The sequence below is a fragment of the Athene noctua genome, chromosome Z (genome assembly GCF_965140245.1).
Source record: "Athene noctua chromosome Z, bAthNoc1.hap1.1, whole genome shotgun sequence".
Taxonomy (NCBI): domain Eukaryota; kingdom Metazoa; phylum Chordata; class Aves; order Strigiformes; family Strigidae; genus Athene; species Athene noctua.
Genome location: NC_134077.1, coordinates 33,528,171 through 33,550,105, shown reverse-complemented (window position 1 = coordinate 33,550,105; position 21,935 = coordinate 33,528,171). Strand labels below are relative to the sequence as shown.

The following is a 21,935-nucleotide window of genomic DNA, read 5'->3' as shown; positions in this document are numbered from 1 at the left end:
GTGAGTGCACACCCAAGCAGATGTCTCAGATCCTGGTCAGCAGGCTGAGCTCAGCTACAGGTGGAGTAGTTTGTGCTGGTGCTAAGTGACTTTCCTAATGGCTTTTTGGAGTTAGAGCCTTGTAGTGGTTTGCCAATTTTTCCTTGCTTTATGGGGAGTATAATGAAGTTAGCAAAAATTTAAAGAAGGGAAGTAGAAATTGGTAGAAGTAAAAGGAGGTGGCAAGTGTGAGAAAATAACGGAAGATGCATAATTATTTACTGCGACATGGATAATTTTTACAGATCTTTGTAAGCTTTTCTACCTGTGCAAGATAAAATAATGGCAATCCATTCTTCCAACTCCAAATACAAGGACTTGTTGCAAGGTTTTAGAAGGACTCTCTTCCTTTTACATCCAGCATTATCTGGTGAGCTAGTGCATTTATTGTATGATGCAAAGCTAAGGATGCAGAATTTTCCTGCAGAGCTAACTGCCAAGAGTTAGAAGCAGAACTAGTAGGCCAAACCTATGTTGCTACAATAAAATGGCTGAGTTGCAATTGTCCTGTCACAGGGTGCATAGGGTGGTTGGCTCTTGGTTGGTGGTTGGATGAAGATTGCTTTAAATGAAATAGCTGTTATTTCAGAGTGTCTGCCTCCTAATGCTGAAAGTGCAGCTTAAATTCTTCTGTTATTGAAATGAACTCCAAAGAGATTGTAAAGCCTATGAAAGAACGAAGTAAATCAGGAAAATGTTCTCAATTTACATTGTAGATGTGGACAAGATATTTTGGAAGATTTTTAAGTAGCATCTTTTAACTACAGGATTTGAACACCACTCATGTAGATGAAGAATTCTTATTACAGTAGTCACAATGTAGTCAGCATGTACAACCTGGCCTTAGGGATACTAGTTTTTTATTAGTTCTAAATTGTGAATCAAAAATTAATCAGATCTGATTTCAAAGCTTCTCATGTGGCAGCTTTTAACATCTTTGTGGAAGTCTGCATTTAGTTCAGAAGAATCACAATTTCTTTCCTATGCATCATGAAAAAAGTGATGAAGATGAGGTGTTTCTGTTATGAGAATAGGGGACTCTTCATCTAAGGTTAAATTGTGTTTGTGCGTACAGTTTTATCTTGGACTCAGCTTGGTTTTACTAACAAATACAGAGGACTATCTACAAGAGGAATGTGGCACCTAGAGTAGTTATAGTTTCTAACCATATTATTTTTGATGGTAGAAAAATCTGAACTGTAACATCTTTGAAATTTAATGATTACTAAATTGTAAAAAAAGAGAAGAAAAGTAGATTGTAACTGCATAGTTAAATATTGTATGCAGATCTTCTGGGATGATTCCTAAAAAAGAGGAAAAGAAGGTAAACGTCAGACTTGAGCAATGAAATATGAAATTATTTTACAAACTTTATATGGATAATATACAAAAAATAATAAATTATTTTGTATAATAATGCCTAAAACATTGTGGGATTTTTTATGAAAGCTTTTATTTACATTGATTAATTCTGTAATGAGTTGCAGAAACACAATTGTTTATGAAACAGAAATGTACTTTGAATTATACTCAAAGAGCTGAAAAGATATGATTAAGACTAATACACTGCCTTGTGGATGGCTAGGTATGGTTGAATTGATAGAAGCAAAGCAATTTTCTCTAATAGCAGTAAAACAATAATAGATGGTAATGATATTTAAAGGTTTACCTGGAACATTTTACATGTTGATCAAGAATCTATAATATTTTTATAATTTCTAGTATCTGGTGATAAAGATCAGAGCAATGTGGTAAATAGTTCTATGGGTAAGAAGCCTACTAGAGGAATTTCAGAAGCCTAGAACACAGTTCATTTTTTACTTCCCTGAGAGTACAGGAAAATATAAAAACTTTTCATGCAAATTGGTAGCATATTGGGTCCATTTCACGGATATATAGTAGAATTTAATTCAGTTGGTTCTGAGAATTAAATAATAAATGTAAGTGATGTCATGATTCAGAACAGATTGTGTTTATTCTTTCTCACATAATACAACCTAACTGGACAGTGTGTTGAGCAGAAATGTAATATGGAGAAGACAGTTCTTATTGAATTATTAGGGTTGAAGCTATTAAAAGTTGGCATGCTCAGAAATTCTTTGGCTCCTCTGCTGTTGTTGTTCAGCACACCAGATTGTTAAAATGGAAACTTCTGTAAAGAACAAACATAATTTGGGATTATTTTATGGCTATGACTTTTGGGATGAAATTTCTAACAAGTAGAGAAAAATGAATTATCAAAATCGAGTTGAGAAGCTCCAGAGAGTGATCCCTGAAGCAGTGGCAGTTAAGACAGTAATTTGAAATGTGAGAGAGAACAGAGAGGCTCTACTTCCATTTGGGTAAACAGAATCTCCTAGAAGGTGTAACCCTCTTTTAGAATTAGGAGAATTAAAGAAATAAAATTCCTCAAAAGGTCTTCAGTTGGTACCAGTAGAGCAGGAAAGTTTTTGAAGTGTAAGAGGACAGGGGAACTCTTTCCTGATTAGATCTAAGTAGTAGTTACAGATGTATTTCATCAAGTTCAAAGGCAATGAACAGCAATTGTCCCATGATATCTTTGTTTACATAGATATGACTGGAGCTGCTGATTTTAGAACAAAACTTCTGCTTTGTTTCGAAAACATGTAATTTCATCTGCAATAACTTTTAATACAGAAATTTTAATATACTTTTACATGCATTCACATGAAAGTTTTGTATTTACAACACAGGTGTTGGACAAGAATGTCATCAGTAGCCATCATCCTGAATTACTGAAGTAATGTTTCCCATCAGCCTTGTTGACTGTTTAGCCTCCTTGTTTAGTGAAATTGGATTTTACCTCCTTGCTCAGCAAAAAAGTTTTTTTGCACATTGGCAGAAATTGTCTTGCTCTCCAGGGGATTTTTAGCTGTTATGACCACTGAAGGTTTCCCAGGAGCCCAGCCACCAGGTTGCATCAATTCTTGGGCTTCTCAGAGTTAACACTACTGTCACTTATAGGTTCCCCTGTGGAAGAGAGATTGTCTTCATTACTGTGTCTGAGAGTATTTAATCAACTTCATATTTGTATATGACTTTTAAAGCTCTTCATAATTTTTATTTTTGCAACATTGCTAAAAATCGTAGGGACTAATAAGTAAAGGAATCTGCTCATTTGCTATTGTATAGAGTAGAAGTTTAAAGGTTGCAATAGCATTCTAGCAGTGGTGCAGACAAGCTCCACTGAAGACAATAGTAGACAGGCAAATACTGAATATATGAAAGTATAAATAATGCAAAACTATTTTAGATCACATTTTTGGCTGAGATGGCATAGTTGTTGTCCTGTTATTCATCCTATTTTGTTTCAGTGTTGCAAGGTTACTCATCTCTCCTAGTGAACAATGACGAATGCAAAAATACATTTATGCAACACCATTTCCCTAGCCTGTCTGTCTTGTGGATGGATTCCTCCCTCAACTTTTGCATTGCTTGTTTTGGAGAGGGGTTTTTTTACTTCAAGCAAGATTTTTTTTTATTTTTTTTTTCCCCTCCCCTGATGGGCCTGTAAATCCACCTTCTAGAGAGCCAAGTGAAAAAAATACCTGTTTAAATTCTTACAGGATTTTCATTTTATGCAGAGCAGCAGGAGGAATGCTGTGCCTTTTCTGGTGCAGAGCTAAATTTCCCACCAGAACCATATGTCTGCAAAGCGGACCTTCTCTCTCCCCCAGTGGATCCCAAGGGAAGCGAGCAAGAAATGTGGCAACTGCCTTCTTTCAGCTACAGGCAAGTATAGCAGGACGTTTTTGTGACAACTACAGCACTAAAGACTGTACTTCGCTTCCAGTCCAGTAAACCAGAGCTGCCAGGAGACTCCCAGCTGAAATACTGAAACACAGCATTGCTTCCTTTCTCACCAGTAACACCCTCCAGGCATATATAAGACTACAGACAGTTGCAGAAATGGCTCAATTCATTGTTGTCTTGTAAAGGTATTTTGGAACCTTACCAAAGAAAGAATTAGGTGGAAATACCAGAGGTGTTTACTAAGAGGAGTACAGGGTTTCTCTGCTGACCAAATGCTGATTTCAGTGCAGTTTATCAGTCAGTGTTAACCATTCTTACCCTTAGATAACCCTTTAGTTGAGGAGTTGCAAGCACCTCTCTTAGGTTATTACTAAAGCTGGGCCTTTACCAGAATGCTAGGTGTAAATGCTAGACTTTACTGAAGCCTGAACCCTGCAGTCTTGCAACCACTGTGTATTGCACCAGTGTGAACTCTCAGTCTTGGTACTTGTAAACAGTAGGGAAAGCATGATCTTGTTCCAAACTTCATAGCCTCACCCTCATCAGATACTCTGGGCAAGACCAGTTTTTTCCCTCGAGCTGCTATGGCTAAGTCTGCTATTCTCTGTGGTAACTTCAAGTTAGTCAGCTTTGGTCTGGTGGCTCTGATGGTAATAGCAGAAAGCTCAGGATGTGCTGCATCATTTAAAGAGGACAGAGGACTCTGATTAGGCTGCTGAAGGCATCTCAGCAGGTATAGTATATAGGAAGTATATTGATATATAATCTCATCAAACCACAGCAGGATCTGAAGGAGAAGAAAAGCAAAGTCAGGTCTAGTATTATGATGTGTACAGTAGAATTGCTTAATACAGACCTACCATCTTTATTTATTGTAATTTGTATCCCTGTAGCACTTCAGTACTTTTAATACCTGATCCTGGTGGTACCAGTACTGTATAAAGACAGTAGAAATACATAGTCCAAATTCCTGAACAGTTTACCATCTCCGTACAGCAAATAGAGTGGGGAACAAGGAGGCATTATGTAGGATCAAAACAAGTGATCTTGGCACACCAGTATCTTGAGTATCTTTACTGGTTGTGCCAGGTCTTGTAGTAAGTAATATCCTGAAAAGAGGAGTAATTTGAAAGGAAACTATATATTAGATCTGTACATGTTTCCAGTGAGCTTTACCTAAGTCAAGAGATGATGCAAAGGGTGTTGTCTGAAAGGGCTTATTAGAGCTCAAATCCATGAATTTGCAGTCATAAAATATTGCAACTGAGAGCAAATGTTCTCTATGTGATAGAGAAGGGAAGAGGTGGACAAGGGCAGAGTAATATAGTAAAAATAAGAGGCAAAGAAAATAACCATTGCAGAAATCTCTGATATGACTAAGAAAGGCATAATTTGCTTTGTTAAAGCAGATGAAAGGAAGCTTGCGATAGTTCAGAACTAAGTGCCAAGAGGAGAGGTTGTTCAGACAGATAGGGAAAGTTGCAGTTTATGCTGCCTAAGGGTAAAGTGAAAGATAACACCAAGTAATATTGTTCTGAAGGGTGTGTTTAAGCATTTTGTTCAGTTGCTAAATTTCAATTATAAATTAAAATATAATTAAGTTCGCTTTTCTTCTCTTGCTGTTTTCAGATAGCATAGACTTGATGTCAAAAAGCCAATGGCTTTTGACATTTTATTTTTTTTCCCCACTTAGTCCATTCTTCCATTCATTTTTCTAAGGAACATTGATTGTCATTTAGGCCCGAGCAAGTGAAAAAATAATTAGCCTACTAGTGTTTAACAAGAACCTAAGTATATATGTGAGTCAAATACCTACATACACTTCTATCAGAGCAAGTCACTTTGAATTCTAAGCATCAGAGGGGGTACTGAAGGAGGGCTTTCATGCACTATTGCTTACCTGCATGAGCATTTGAACTTAAGGCATCATTCTTTGTCCTGAACTGGAGCAGTATGTTTAGAATTAAAGATATGAAGTGTCCCCTAAAGTTGTTTGCAGGTACATCTAAATGTTTTCCTATGGAAGAGCAGCTAATCAGATTGACAGTCAATGTGAGTTCTATCCAGTATAAGTGACTGTAAAACCGTATGCGTCAAGATTGTACTGTTCACAAACGAAAGTTTTACATCTCCGTCGGAGATCTCATGCCACTGAGCAGTCCAGTGTTTGTTGCTTTGCCAAATTGAAGGACTGAGGATGTGTCATATATTTGTTTTCAGACTTCTTGCTTTTACTGAAGGCTAATATGCACCTTTCATATCATGCAAGAAATACTGTGCATTCAGGATGAGGATGAGGATGAGATTCATGTGCTTCATCTTCAGATCCTTGCAAACAGGAAATAGGCATTGCTCACCTCTTCAATGGAGTCCTGGTCTTGTTGTTTTAGAGAAGCCCATTCTTAAATCTGTGATCTTTAAGGGCTTCTCCTGGTTTAGTAGATAAGTTAGTTCAGCATGTATAGGTTTTCTGAAAAATAGAATAATTCAGGTCGATCAGCTTTTAAAACTGTTGGTTGCTGGCAAACCCTTGATCATAGAGTACTTGAAAGAAATCAAATTAATGGATGGTTAATTCTGTTATTACCTGTTTCCATTAAATGAAACAAATAAGCAATACAGACTTCGTGTTTGGCTTGCTTACACTGCATGTGCTGCAATAATTTGTGTCCAAGTTTTTAACAGCTGTGTCCAAATTATCAACACAGCTTGTAACTGCTTGTAACTGCTTAATGCTTCATGTGAACACGCAGAAAACTTTCTGCATAGAAAAAGAATATCACAATTTTGAGAAACTGTGAAAGCAGAATTGTCTGTTTTTCAAATTTGCCTGAAATTACTGAAAATATGAATAGTCAGCATGAATTAAATTTTTTGCCTATTTTTTCCCTTGTGAAACAGTTTTACATCAGACCATTTAGTTTTGATATACATAGTTATGAATATTTACTAACTGGCACAAACTGATAGTTTTTAATTCTGTGAAATCTGACACTTGCTTTTTCGTCTCTTTAGCTACACTTCAAATGGACTGCTCAATGGGATGGAAGTTGGTAGCTTTCAGATATGTATCTCTCTAGCTAAAGCTGCAGTGGACTGATGAGGGAATGTTATGAATATTATTTCATTCTCTTTCTCCTCAGATTTTTACACACCGGAAGTTCTAAGTGCCCTTAAAATCTGTTCTGGGGATAAGGAAGACAGCAGTGCATATACACCGTAGAGGTGGTTGTTATAGCTTGCTGGTGACAGTAATCTGCTGCTCCAGGCAGCATCATTCATGTGAGGTATAAAGCTACTGTTTTTGACAGTGTTTGGCCCTTCTAACTGCTGTGCCACTCTGAAAAAGCATGAGAGTTAATTGCAAAGGCTGGAAAAATTTCAACTCAGACCAAATTCCTTTTGACTGTTACTATTCCTCCAGTTTTGGTGTTGTTTGGTGGTGTTTTTTGTGGTTTTTTTGTTTGTTGGTTTTTTTTGGGGGGGTGGGGGGAGAATGGACACAACAGGGCTGTGAAGGGGGATCTAAGATTTCTCTCCCTCTGGTAACTTGGCATAAACCTGTTTCCCGGTGGCGTCTGTATTAGTAATCTCATTCTGTTCTAGCATTCTTGCTGTAAGTAGGCAGAACTCAAGTTACATTATTACCAGCATCTGGTCCCAGTTATCCTGACATACTGGGCCAAAAGATACATGCTTTTCTCTTCATGTTCTTGCTATTGTATGGTGTTAGATAATTATTTATTTGCCCACAGAGAAGTCTTCTGCATATTAGCACTTCTCTCTTGCCCTCCTTCACAGGAAAGGAGACCAGAGAAGGGCTGTCTATTTTCTGGGGAGGTAGGGCATATGGTAGAGCAATACCTGCCTAGTCTTCTTCTCAGAAGGCTCAGTGCATTTCTGAAGTGCTCAGCCTTAAGCTGCGTTGGCTGTCTTCTTTCTTCTTAACTCTTAGTGGGATCTGAAGAAGCAAAGGAACTTACAGCCCCATTTTGACTCATCTCATGGAGAGAGCAAGACTTCAAGTAAATTTCCATGCATTTCTATTGTCACAGGGTTGGATAACAGAGCGTGAAGGAACAGCAAAGCTAGGAAGCTTAGTATTAAGGACAGGAGAGAAGCAGGAAATGCAGCAAAGTTACAAGCGACTCATTCAAGGAAATGTTGAAAGCAATTGGGGATAGAAACTTTGATAGGTGAGAACTAATTGCAGAAAATTAGGTGTTTGAGGGAGCACATGGATTTCTTGGAACAATCTACCAAGGGAACGAAGAATTAATTAATTGGAGACATTCACAAAATTCATTGGGTGTGTCAGTAGTAAGTAAGCAGAGAGAGCAGGTTAATTTTTTTTGAGGACACTATGTGAATAAGGATTTACAATGAGTTAATTTATTTGGCAGTCTCTATGTGTTTATTATTGGAGCTTATATTTTGGAAACTAGATTCAGAGATTTCTTCTGGATTTTCTGGAGAGATTAAGGCAGTTACAGAGGTGGGGAATGGGGAGAAAGTAAATTAATGGGAGAAATACAGAAAGAGTGGAAGAAAGTTCTGCAGATGAAAAAGTGGTAAGTTTCAATGTACAACAAGAGATTGCTTTATACTGGAGAGTAACTGACACAGGTGCAGTAACAGCTAGACTGGGATGAACCTGCAAGTTAAAACCAGCCTTGTATATTTAATATGATTTTTGTACTTCTTTAAAAAGAACCTGTAAAGATTTGCTTTTAAAAAAAGACTAAGGCAGCAGAATTATTAATAGTGTAAAGTAAATGATACCTCTAGATGTGTATAGTTGACACCGCTTCTCATTACCTGGCTCATTTTAGCCTCCTTTCCTTTCTTCCCCCCCCTCAACCATTTAAATTTGTCATGGTGATAAAGGCACTGTCATCTCAAAGGGACAGGCACCTACTGGCTTTGGCCTGTTGTAAACGTGCATGTCCGTGTATATATGTGTATATACACACATATACACAGCACAAACTAGAAAATTGATATTTTCTCCATCCAAGTTTTGAAGAAATTATGTTGTGTATGTGTGCTATTTTAAATGGTAATAAGATAAGCAGAATTACCATAGGAAGAGATAATTGAAGGACTCAGAGAACAACAGGGAAGTATATTAAAGTGATTAAATACTAAATTTATTATTATTTTTTAGGCCCTACAGAAAATCCTAAGAAACTTCGGGTTTTTTGTATGCTAAATACTAATCTAATTCTATTTCCTCTTTAGCAATTGCTGTGACCTTGAGACAGTTGTTAAGAACAGGTTATTCTGCGTTTATTTAATAATATTCTGAGTTTTAAAAGTTGTTTTGATCACCCCTTTGTTTATGCACTAGAAATGGGATGTGTTCAAATTTTCAACCCCTGCAGGAAAAAAAGCAGAACTTTTAAATGATGCTGCTCACTAATTATTTTGATGCCTTGACAGTTTACCAGCCTGTAATTACTGACTTTTCCTATTACTCTGAACTGAAATAGCTGTAGTGTGTTCACTATATTTACCAGGTATGAATCACCTGATGTTTGCCATACTTCTACAGCAAAAGGAGAAACTTCTGCTAAAACCTCTGCAAAATGCAGAAGTAACATCTTGGGGGTTTGTTTTATTGTTTTCAGGGTGCTGGGTGCACTGCACTGGTGGTAGCTGTGGTGGCAAGGAAGTTAGAACTTACCAAAGCTGAAAAACATGTGCATAATTTCATGATGGACACCCAGCTAACTAAAAGAGTAAGTCACCCTTTGTATTCACACTGAAAAGGAAATGTGTGTTAATTTGTTTCTGCATTTGTTTTAAATAGTCTCCTGCTACATTCTTCTATGGAATTTTTTCAGGGGTGTGATTTTGCAAGGAGGAAGAATTGAATGCCTTGAGCTTTTCTCTGAATTGAGGGCAACTGCAAGTTCTCAACAGATTTTGAGGATTTGAATATTTTTCTAAGGGGGGTCCTTGGAGCTGAAAGTTAATTGGTAAAACCAACAGTTAAATGCTGTGAAACTAGACTATTATATTAAACTAAAAGTCTTTCATGCAGTATATGAGAAAAATATATAAAATCTTTGTAGCTGAAATAGGCAAAATGACTGATACATACAAGAATTTCAAGCTATAAAGGATGTTCTTAAGAAAAAGATGTATTCATAGTTTGTGAGTGAGGCAGTCTTTCCAATTGCTTTGTGTACTCAACACAAGGTCTGCTTAGCGGCACACAGTACTGAAGCGCCTTAAAGATGTTTGTTGATAATATTGTTTTTAGAAGAGATTATTTTTAAAAAACCTCTAGAAATCATTAGAATTTATAAAAAGTATTTTTTAATTTTCCTTATGAAATAGAATTTTTTAAAAATTACAATAGTATCTTGGAAAATGAAAGAATGCAGCAAACAAGGCAGTAGAAATCCATTATTGAAGTTAAACAGGTCAGTGTTGAGGGAACAAGAAAATGAGTAGGAGCTACACAGTCCTCTTAACTTGTTTAATCTTGATTATTGAGAAGAGCCAATATGGAGAGGAAGGTCCTTACACTCACAAAAGGAACTCAGCAGAGCTTGTCCTTACGGATGGGTGGTGGAACGGGATGTCGATGCCTGAGCTGGAAACCAGGGCTCTGCTCCAGGTTGGAAGGAAGTTGGCTGCCTTAGCACAGCTCCGTGCAGCAGTGCAGTGCTGTGCTGCCGTAGGTCCTCTGCTGCAGAGAGCCATGTCATGTCTCTACACATTGTGTTTCCAGGACATGTCAGCACGTTGCTCTGGTTGTGCTGGCTCCCTTTTTTTCTGTGCTGGTTACCACTAACAGCCTGTTTCTCCCCTAAGCAGTCCCAATAGGGAAAGACTAAAGATGAGTGGGAAGGCAGTTCTTATATAAAGGGTGTCTGACTTGAGGTGTCTTATCTGAGCTTGTTGATTTACACTCCTATTATAGTCAGTTAAGGTCTTGTTGAAACCAAACCACAGACAATAATTCGTCTTCCTAATACAGGCACTTTTCTGGTGTAATCTGACAGCTGAGCTCAAAATGTCTTTGAGGAGAGGAAAATGTTTTGTAAACACTGGCTAGATTTTGAGTCTGGTGTTCACTTGTGCCTTTTAAAGTTTATTTTATTCAGGTATCCTTCATATAAATCTAAATACTAGTCTAATACTGATGGTGCTTTGGTAGCTACAGACTCGTGAAACTCGAAGCACATGAAAAGCAAACAGGAAGAAAAGTCTGAGGTTCACAGTAGGTCACGAATCGGTTACACAAATACTAGAGAGGTTTCCTCACATCTTGATACCTTGTGGAAGTGCAAGGCCTAGGTAGAGATTGTGAGGAGGTCTCTGAAATGTGATTGCGCTTCTACTGAAGTCAGGAGCAAGGTTCTCCAACAATTCTGCAGGTACGAGGTTGGGACGTCTTGCTGAGAAGAGCTACTGTATGGCATTCCTGCAATGCCTTTACCTAGACATTGATTTAGGTCTGATGCTGCAGTGACTGGCATGATATAAAGTTGGAGGGAGAGAAAATAAAGATGAATAGTAAGAATAGTTTTCCTTTGCAAGTAACCTACTCGTTCTGTCATTAAGCAACATTGCACTGACATTCTTTGTTGTTTTCAAGCATTCTTGAAAATTTTTGAGAGCCTAAGAAGGAATTGTAGGTACTCTTACCTTTAACATTTTATGGAAAGCCTCATTTAAAAAAAAAATTAAAGTACTTATGAAATAGGACACTGTCCACATTAATTGACAAGATTTTTTTTTCATCTCCTTGGAGAATGTTAAAGAAGAAACAAGAATAAAAATATAAACAAAAAAAAAGAAAAAAGTATGTTCAAAGAGCTCTAGAAATTTAAAAACTGTTAAATTGCTAAGAGAATTAAGAGGTACTAATCATAGAAAAAGTAAGAGAAAAATTTTATGATCCTACATGGAAATAATGCATTAGTATTTTCTCACTGTATATTGCCATAAACACCAAATGGTGCTAACTCTTTAAAGAGGGACAAATTATTCTCTGATACAAAGACAGTTGATCCCAGTATCACAGGACATGGAAATTGCTCAGCAGTCCCACTGCTTTCTACCCTCAGTGCTGCAGCTTCTGTATGTACCCATTTTCCACAGTTAGGAAGGGTCTTAAGGGCTCTAGAAGGAGTTTATACCAGAAAAGAGAAGATACGACATAATGCTACTTTTGTCAGCCTGGTGTTTTTCTTTTATTAAACAGGTGAAAAATGCAGCCGCCAATGTACTCAGGGAAACATGGTTAATTTATAAAAACACAAAGCTGGTTAAAAAGGTAGACCATGCGAAAGTAAGGAAACATCAACGCAAATTCTTGCAAGCTATTCATCAGTAAGTACTGTTTTGCTTTGAATTTCCCTTTCATGGGTTTTCTCTCTTAGTTTCCTTCTCCCTCAGAGCCACTCTTAGTCCTTGTGTCCCATCCTGCCTCCTCCTGTTCTTCCCCCCTCCTCTCCTTTATAGAACGTTGCTCTTGAGATTGATTTTTCTCTAAGAGTAAGACAAAGATAAGGTTTTACTGTATTACCTGTTTACAAAAGAAAAAAAGTATTCTGGCTGTGTATATCCAATATGAGGTAATTCAAACTTGTTCATATTTTTATAGAATTTTCCCATGCTTCTTATCTAAGACTTTTTTTGTCTTTTGCCACTGAGACTATCCTCTGTTGTTACATATTTACTTATGGGTACTTAGATACAAGCTACCATAGACAGAAAAAAAAAAAAGAAAAAATTTTAATTTGTAGTAGAAGTTTTAATAATTTAAAGTCAGAATGATGTAATAGAAGAGACCCTATGAGTATGGATGTACTGCTTTATGAAAAGTCTATGCATCAAGTGACATTGTGCAGCCCAACAGCAACTAGTTGCTTCTCTCCACCATGTATTCTCAGTGCATAAAATCAAATGTTGATATGTCAGCTATGACACCTGACAGATGTTCCACAAAATCAGAATATATGCCAACAACGAATATATGCCAACAGTTGTTGTGTGACCTTTGAGCACCTCTGGCATGATTCAGATGAGTTCTTCCCCGCCACTGAAATCTTAAGGGATTTAAAACAAGCCTGAGAACTGTAACCAGCAGTAGGATTAAGCTGTGTTATGGCATTGGAAGACCATGAGTATTTATCTAAAATTCATAATATATATTTGTCTTAAAGCACATCAAAACCAGCAGAACCGCACAATGATTCAATTACTGTTCCTTGGACTACATGGGGTCAAAAAAGAGAATTTTGTCCCCAGGAAACAGAGATTCTTCTTGAGGAATGGTCAGGACCCATCCTTCTATGTGTCTGCTCTATTCAGTGTCCCCATCCAGCCTGAGGCAGCCATTTGTACAGTCTATGAAGTTAGTTTCCAGGAGATACTGCAGAGATGTAGATAAATTGAGTTTAATTTCAAACTGATGTTTTCATAACTTTTGAGTGTGGGTCTATGAGCCAACCTGTGAGGAGCTGTGATGGAAGCACCATCATGAAGAGAATACCTATGGGTCATCTTGCAGGAAAGACAGGAAGGAAAGGCCAGTTTACGGTATTTCCTATTAGTAAATTTAGGCAAACAGTTACTGTTTCTCTGTTTCATAGCAATGTTTTAAAGCAATGGGTAGCTAAGCTTAAGGTATGAACTATTCTATAAACCTTGATTATTATATTTAGCAAACTTGCAGAATTAAATGTTACTGTGCTATTGCAGAAATACTTCAAGGAATAAAAAGACCACAAAATGTGGATATAAAAAGTATATTTTCCCAGTTTGGTCATCCTGCTTGGTTTAAAGGATTGGGAGGCAGAATGGCAGGGGTTCTGGGATATAGGATGTCATGTCCTATGCATCCTTTGCTGGACTTGAAACCTTGATTGCAGACGTTACTCCTTAACATTTTAACTTTGCTATTTATTTTGAGTGTGTGTGTGTCTGTGTGTGTGTGCACACACACATTCAGAGAAGAATCTAAAAAGCACAGCAGGCTTGATCTGCAGCTTTATATATCATTCAAGTACAGAAGAGTTTTACCATGTGTAAAATGTTGTTCTGCACCTGCCTTAAAAATTCTTTATTCAAGTGGGGTGAAGAATGTGGTAGCAGTAATTTTTTCCAAGCTGTGACAGCAAAACTTTGAACAGATATGTTAATAATGCTTTTTCCCCTGTCTAGTAGTGCTTTACATTCCATAACAAAACTTTTGTATTTAAGAAAAAAAAAAAAAAAAAAAAAAAAAAAGGATAATTTTCTCAATATGCTGAAGAATGTGCCATGATAAAGAATGGATGGGTGCAAATTATTTTTTCTCATTTTGCATCTTTGAACTTTTCTCAAATAACTCATAGTATATGTCTCTTCTCCATCTTTTTGGGTTCTTAGGTTTTTTGTGGCTCCCCCTCCTTCACTTTCTAACCATTTTGGTGGAGACAGAAATAAAAGAAGTTTTAGGGCCAGTTTTATACAAGAAACTAGAGCAGATCATACTAAGTCTCAAACTCACAGTCACAGCTCTAAAACTGCCTTCAGCTGGTCTGGATCATTTTTGCTTCTCATGCCCACTAAATGTGATGAAAGTGAAATCATAACTCTAAATGATACTATTAAAAGGCATTTTATATATTTTATGAATAAGAAAACCTACAGATAATAGTTAATGGGAAGGTTTGAAGCTATTGCATCTTCCTTCATTGCGAATGCAAGTGAGTTAGACTCCACTTCAGGTAGTTATCGATTGAAAGAAGTAGCAACTCCTTAGGACTTTCCACTTGCTCAGTTGAGCCCACTGTGCTCATTTCATTGTTTTAGTATATTTTACAGTTTGTTTTCTTTTGTTTTGTCTTTTTATTTCAACAAAATGAAAATAGAGCTCGGAAGTAAGTCGTATAAGCTGTTCCTTTCTGAATTTGCAGAATTTACCACTGTCTGCATGCAAAAAAAATAGTCTTTATTTGTGAACTTCAGTGGTCTGATTGCTGCCATGGAAACACGATCCAGAATCATGATCTTTTGCTGTGATAAGTGAAGTTCATAAAATCAAGATGTTTCATAATTTCTCTTAATGAATTTGTGAATGAAAGTCTGATAGTTTTCTTTAAATCCGGTTGCTGCAGCTAAAGACTTGCCATTACCTAGTGATATGTTTTACAGTCTATGATAGATACTGTGTTGGTTACCATGAGGAATTACCATGTTGGTGTCAGCTGGTACTTGTATTGCTACAATAACAATGGATTTCTCGGAATTTTATAATAAAAATACCAGCTGGCAAACACATGAGTCAGTGAATCTTAAGAAAAGCAGAAAACATATATTCTGCAAATTATTTGAGGGATGCTCACCAAAACAACAGGGTTATCATTCTCCAGTTAGATCATTACATGCTTACCTTTGAATAATTATTCTGTTCTCAGACTGTAATCATGTAACTCCATACCTTGGAGACACCTCCATACTTTCCCTTTTAAAATAGCTCCAGCTCATAACTTCTGAAAGCACCATTGCTATGGTCTGCATTTATGCTGTGCTCTGAAGAAAGCCTCCAAGGGGAAGAAGAGCATATGATGTTCCAGTAATAACCCACTGGAATGTCAATTTTATGTGAACAATTGATTTCTACCTTAACAGAGTTATTTCCATGTGTTTTAAAAGGCATTTCACTCTTCACAACTTATTTTCTCATGGCAGTTAGCCTGGACATGAAAGGAAATGCTCAGTAACTAAAGATACAAACATCAACTTCCTGATTTTGCTAAGGCTTTCTTTAAATCAGCTTTCTAAATAACGCCATCACTAAGAAACAGGCAGAGTATGCATTAGCAACCCACCTGCCACAAAATGCTGCCAAACTTATTTTCATTTGACAGCTAACCGGATGGGTAGCTTGGTTGGCCTGTGACATACTGGTAGACTGCATGGTATCTTATCAAACATCATTGTTTATAAACAGCTATGTTTTTGAAAAATGCTCCTTCCTGCTTAGAACAGCCACCAGAAATTCCAAGTGTTTCTGTTGGGAAATGTTGAACAAATGACTCATACTTAAGGGAGAAATTGCTTATTTGTGACAATCTACCAACTGCTTCTCTCACAGTCTGAAAAACGTGGACTTTATTTCAGGGAGCACATAAGGAAGTCATGTATATATCTTTCAGAGAATGTATATAACTAATAATAATAATGCAGATAGGTAAGCATCAAGGAGAAAACGATACCATTGCTGCTTCTTTCATAGTTTTTCAATGCTGTAGTTTAAATAGCATATTGAAAAGGAATGTGTAATGTATGTTTAAAACATAATCATATTTACATTCACAAATTATGTAAGAAAATCAAATGTATTGGCAAGTATGTTGGTTATTTAGCTGCTGATCAGATGGAAGTTCTGTTTAAAGTAATGAGAAACTCACTTATCACTGTATTTCCATCAGGTTCAAACACCTGCTAACCCAATCCATTACCGACAGAACAGGACTTATACCTGTATCTAGTCATGTAGGCATGGGAAGATTCTTAATTGCTACAACATTAATGACAAAACCCAGTTGTTCTATGTTTCTTCCTATATCTACTTGTCACGATACTGAGGCTTTGAGGAATGTTTTGGCTTTCTTTCATATAGTCTGGACAAATTGTTCTCTCCCTTTTTGAATTTAACTTTGACCATGCCAAATGGTATTCTCAAGGACATCACATTTCCTTGCTCTTTCCTTTTTTGCCGTGTTGAAGAAGCATGCTTCTCATTGTAGCAGGCACATGATCAACTCTGACTTTACACTAAGTACTCAAGACATTGTCCATGCAGTTATCTGGTCTTGTAAATTTTGTGCATGCTTTTTAGAAATCCTGATATGATCACATACACAAAAAAATCTGACTTAAAATTCAACTTTTTAGATTAAGAAGTGTAAAAATGGAACAAAGGAAACTGAATGATCAAGCCAACACTTTGGTGGACCTGGCAAAGGTTAGTAGGCAATTACTGTGGTTTAACATTCATCCTTTCAAAATGAAGAGTTTGTAAGTGAAAATGTTGTGCATTATACATGCAAATATTGTTAACAAGTTTATTATTTATAGAAAATGAAAATATGTGTGTGTTGTGTGGTAACACCTAATTAATGAACCATCCTGTTTATGGCTCTGACCAAAGTTTCAGTGCACCATATTTATTTATTTTTTGTACACTTGAAAAAGATTTTGCAATTGAGAGGCTGATCCTGAGCTCTTGAAATGACTGCAGTGGTCCTGGTAAATGGTGAACTGCGAGTGGGTTGTAGTACTGTACTGCTGTGTAGTAAAGAGATTTCTTGTCTGGTGATAGTGACTGTGCTGTGAAGATCCATATTAATCAGGCTCTCACACAGACTGGAATCAGAGGTTCTGGTTTTCTATCCCTCTTGTCTTATGCATCAGTGAATTTGGACAAGTAAATTTAGGTCTGCATTTATTTAAGTTTTTATAATGAATAATAGCTGGCTGCTTTGCTGATATATCATAAGGCTTTATTAATCTTTTTAAAGACATTTGAGATGAGGTAAAAAAGGCCATTAAATTGCAAATTTCTTGTCTATTGTTGCTGAGATTTTTCACACAGAATCACACAGAATCATCTAGGTTGGAAAGGACCCTGGAGATCATCTAGTCCAACCGTTCTCCTAGCACAGTTCCCACCTGCAGCATATCCTTAAGCTCTAAATCGACCCCACTCTTGAACACCTCCAGGGATGGGGACTCCACCACCTCCCTGGGCAGCCCATTCCAACACCTAACAACCCCTTCTGGAAAGAAATACTTCCTAATATCTAGTCTGAACTTTCCCTGGCGCAACTTGAGGCCATTCCCTCTTGTCCTGTCGCTTTCTACTAGGCTAAAGAGGCCAAACCCAGCTCTCTGCAGCTTCCTTTCAGGTAGCTGTAGAGGGCGATGAGGTCTCCCCTCAGCCTCCTCTTCTCCAGACTAAACACCCCCAGTTCCCTCAGCCGCTCCTCCTACGACCTGTGCTCCAGACCCTGCACCAGCTCCGTTGCCCTTCTCTGGACACGCTCGAGTCATTCAATGTCCTTTTTGTAGTGAGGGGCCCAAAACTGAACACAGGAATCGAGGGGCGGCCTCAGCAGTGCCGAGTACAGGGGTCAGATCCCTTCCCTGTCCCTGCTGGCCACACTATTGCTGACACAAGCCAGGATGCCATTGGCCTTCTTGGCCCCCTGGGCACACTGCTGGCTCCTGTTCAGCCGGCTGTCAATCAACACCCCCAGGTCCCTCTCTGACTGGCAGCTCTCCAGCCACTCCTCCCCAAGCCTGTAGCCCTGCTGGGGGTTGTTGTGGCCCAAGGGCAGCCCCCGGCATTTGGCCTTATGGAAACTCCTCCAGTTGGCCTCAGCCCATGGCTCCAGCCTGTCCAGGTCTCTCTGCAGAGCCTCCCTACCCTCGAGCAGATCAACACTCCCACCCAACTGGGTGTCATCTGCAAACTGACTGAGGGTGCACTCGATCCCCTCGTCTACATCATCAGTAAAGATGTTAAACAGGAGTGGCCCCAAAACCGAGCCCTGGGGGACACCACTCGTGACCGGCCACCAACTGGATTTAACTCCGTTCACCACAACTCTCTGGGCCTGGTCGTCCAGACAGTTTCTTACCCAGTGAAGTGTGCGATTGTCCAAACCTCGAGCAGCCATTTTTGCCAGGAGAATGCTGTGGGAAATGGTGTCAAAAGCCTTGCAAAAGTCAAGGTAAATTATATCCATAGCCTTTCCCTCATCCAATACACAGGTCATCCTGTCGTAGAAGGAGATCAGGTTTGTCAAGCAGGACCTGCCTTTCATAAACCCATGCTGACTGGGCCTGAGCATGGTTGTCCCTCCTGTGTTGTATGATGGTGTTTCATTAGCACAAAATGATTACTAGAGAGTTAGAGGGCTGAGCTGATAGCATTCCAGGTTTCACATTAGACCTCAGTATTTAAATGTTACTTTGATCTTAATTTGAGGCTACATTAAAGGCATTAATGGGATTTTGCTAAGGATTTCTTGTACACCTCCTCATGTACCTCAAAACCGTCCTCAATTTAAAGTGCATCAAAGAAGAGATTAAACTCTTCAGTGCTTATTCCCCTTTTGCTTTAGAGAATCATCTGACAACTTCAGCTGCTGAAAATACATTTCAATCTCATTCTTCTGGCAACTGATAAGGACTCTTCAGATACTATTTAATGTAGACTACTTTGCTTTCAAGGGTTATGCTAGCATCTTGAAACAGAGGGCAGAGAAATGAGTTATCAACACTCATCTGATAGTGAAGTGCCTTACCCTTCAGACAGTCAGTCATTCAATTAATTTTCATTCCTTTTGGATGTTTTATAAACTTCAACCAGTTTGCCCGCTGAATTACAGCCAATTTTGACTCTAGGTTAACTCCAGTCTGAAGTCTCAGTCTGTCGGAGGGAGAAATTCAGCCATTATGTCTAAGCTGTTCCAAGTCTCTATGAATTAACGTATTTCAGATTACATTTTTACTAACCACTACAGCATTTTAAAGTACACTCTTTGTACTTGCTGTAACCAAACACTGTTTTGTAGAGGGCAGATATATTGGTGAATGTGAAAGTAGCAAAGCATACAATTGAGTTTTTACTTCTTGCGTTACATTCCAAAACCTATCCATGCAACTACTCATACTACAGCCACTTCAGGAAAGCCTGGTCAGTTTAAGGAGAAAGCAAATCAACATTTGTGTTCTGCTTAGAAGAATGATGGTTTTTAAAGTCAGAGGAAATACAGAAGAGTCAAAGATGGATCACAGCTTTGGAGCCTTCAGTCTCCTGTTGGCTTACACAACAGACTGTTCACGAAGCTTAGAATGGTGAATTTCTAAGCACCCAAACTTCCAAAAAAGGTCTGATCTTTTGTCTAATTCTTTTAGACCTTGACATCTAAAGTGCTACTCAAAATATATTACGTTTCTGCTCAGCAAGTTTAGTAGGAAATTTGTCCTGAATCTTCAAGGAAAACTATTTCACAATACTTGATATTTTTATAATATTCATATGCTTTTGGGTTTTTTTGTCAAGTGCAAAAGCATTTACAAACCCTTGTGGAGCTGTGCTGCTTGTTACAATATTTGTAAGGTCTTTCTAAACCTTTGTTTATGTCCTTCTGCTTTCAGACTCAAAACATCATGTATGACATGATTTCTGACTTAAATGAAAGAAGTGAAGATTTTGAGAAGAGAATTGTTACTCTGGAAACTAAACTGGAAACTTTAATTGGTAGCATTCAAGCTCTCCCTGGACTGATTAGCCAGACAATCAGCCAGCAACAGAGGGATTTCCTCGAGGCTCAGACACAAAATTATGATAAGCATGTTGCCTACAGTGCTGAACGATCACGATCTTTGTCAAGAAGAAGGAGATCATCCTCCACAGCACCACCAACTTCATCAGAGAGTAGCTAGAAGAGAATACGTTAACCACAAAATAAAGACTTTTTGCCATCATATGGTCAATATTTTAGCTTTTATTGTAAAGCCCTATGGTTCTAACTGGTGTTATCTGGGTTCTGATGTCAGAATCCTGGAAACCTGAACATGTTTTAGGCCAAAATGAGTGAAAACTCTTTTTTCCCCCCTCCTCCTTTCAGATGCACAGTGAATGCACCTATTATTGCTATATTAGATTGTTCCTCCTGTAATTTCACTAACTTTTTATTCATGCACTTCAAACAAACTTTACTACTACAGTATATAATATAATAAAAAGGTTAATTTCTGCACATAGTTGCTTGGTTACTTGGACTTATAAAAAAAAAAAAAAGCTCACAATCGACCTAATTAAAAACTTCTAAGAAACAAAATTGAAGCTTAATAATTATCGCTCACTATAACAACTAATTCTCTAAACTTTGCTTGCAGTGGAGGGGGAAAAAAATTAATACTCATCTAACAGTGTGCTGTATATATATAGTTATTTTAAAAGGTCACTGACAGCTTCGGTTACTGAAGTGATTAATTAAAAACATAGTTTATCCTAGAAAATAAGTTACGAAGTATGCTATGGGTTTTTAAAATCTTCTTAGGTCTTTTGTTTAACATGCATTTTTACACACACACACAGATAATATATATACATACATACGTAAGTATATAAAATTATTTATGCAATGCCCATGGCAAAGATCTTTTAAACTGACTATTTGTAAAGCTACTGTCATGCCAAAAGCATGGGTAAAGACCTGTTCATTTATTCAGACTCTCATAATTATGCCAGGTAAGTATGTCCAGACAGAAGCATCACTTCCAAGCTGGAAGTCTCCTGTTAATGCTGTTTGGGGTTTGAGTGTTAGTTTTCTATTTTCTCCACTCTCTTTTTTGGTTTTAATGTTTATGGAGTGAATGACTGACATGTATACAGTATACACAATTGCGTGATGGCAGCGCAGTGTTCTGTATACATTATATTTGGATAATCCCCAAGGTTAGCAAGACACTTAGCAATATTTCAAAAAAAACCCCTGCTATAGACTGGAGTAATGGCAGTGGGGTATCTGTCATACTTTACTTTCATACACAAATTATAAGGTTTCCTTCTTTCTCAAAAAAACACCACAAAGCATAGTGTATGCATTTGTGAAAAAGTTCTGGCTGATTTTTGTCCTGGTTTATATTCCAGAGTAGCAAAGCTGGGTAAACTTAAATACTCAGCAGATGCAACTTGCATTCACAATTCCTAATTATAAACAGAAAATTATTTGACTTTATGAAATATTTTATAGTACGTGCTATTTATGAAATATACTAGTTCTATCCCCCTCTCCAATTTACAGACAAAGGTGACACTATAGCTAAGTAAAACAAGTAGGCATGCCTGACTGTTTCCAAGAAATACTAACTTCTGCCTAGAAGGAACTAACATGTATGTTGAAGGAAATGTTGATTGCTTCATGAGATATTGTGAGTTCTGGTCAGTAGTGATGGGCAGGGAAGATAGTAATGCAGAAAGTCAGGGCAGAGCCATGCTGGACAAAATATATAATTGATGAATATAAGTTAGGTCCAGACTCATTGCTTGTTTATGAAAAGGTGAAGAGTTTGTCCAACACGTTTTATGTCCT

At 37.7% G+C, this 21,935-nt stretch overlaps 1 protein-coding gene across 6 annotated transcripts in view; it reads left to right on the top strand.

Annotated features, from left to right (window-relative positions):
- The window catches only part of KCNN2 (potassium calcium-activated channel subfamily N member 2), a 71,568-nt gene extending 50,223 nt beyond the window's left edge, over positions 1-21,345 (top strand). For 3 of the 6 annotated variants that reach the window (XM_074932381.1, XM_074932380.1, XM_074932384.1), the window contains 4 exons: positions 9,444-9,554; positions 12,035-12,162; positions 16,720-16,789; positions 19,993-21,345. In XM_074932381.1, the coding sequence (XP_074788482.1) occupies positions 9,444-9,554; positions 12,035-12,162; positions 16,720-16,789; positions 19,993-20,280 (597 nt within the window). In that variant the 3' untranslated portion in view covers positions 20,281-21,345. Of the gene's footprint in view, positions 1-3,649; positions 3,793-9,443; positions 9,555-12,034; positions 12,163-16,719; positions 16,790-19,992 lie in introns of those variants that run through there. The other 3 variants (XR_012635552.1, XM_074932382.1, XM_074932383.1) reach the window with 3 other exon arrangements.
- The last annotated feature ends 590 nt before the right edge of the window (positions 21,346-21,935 follow it).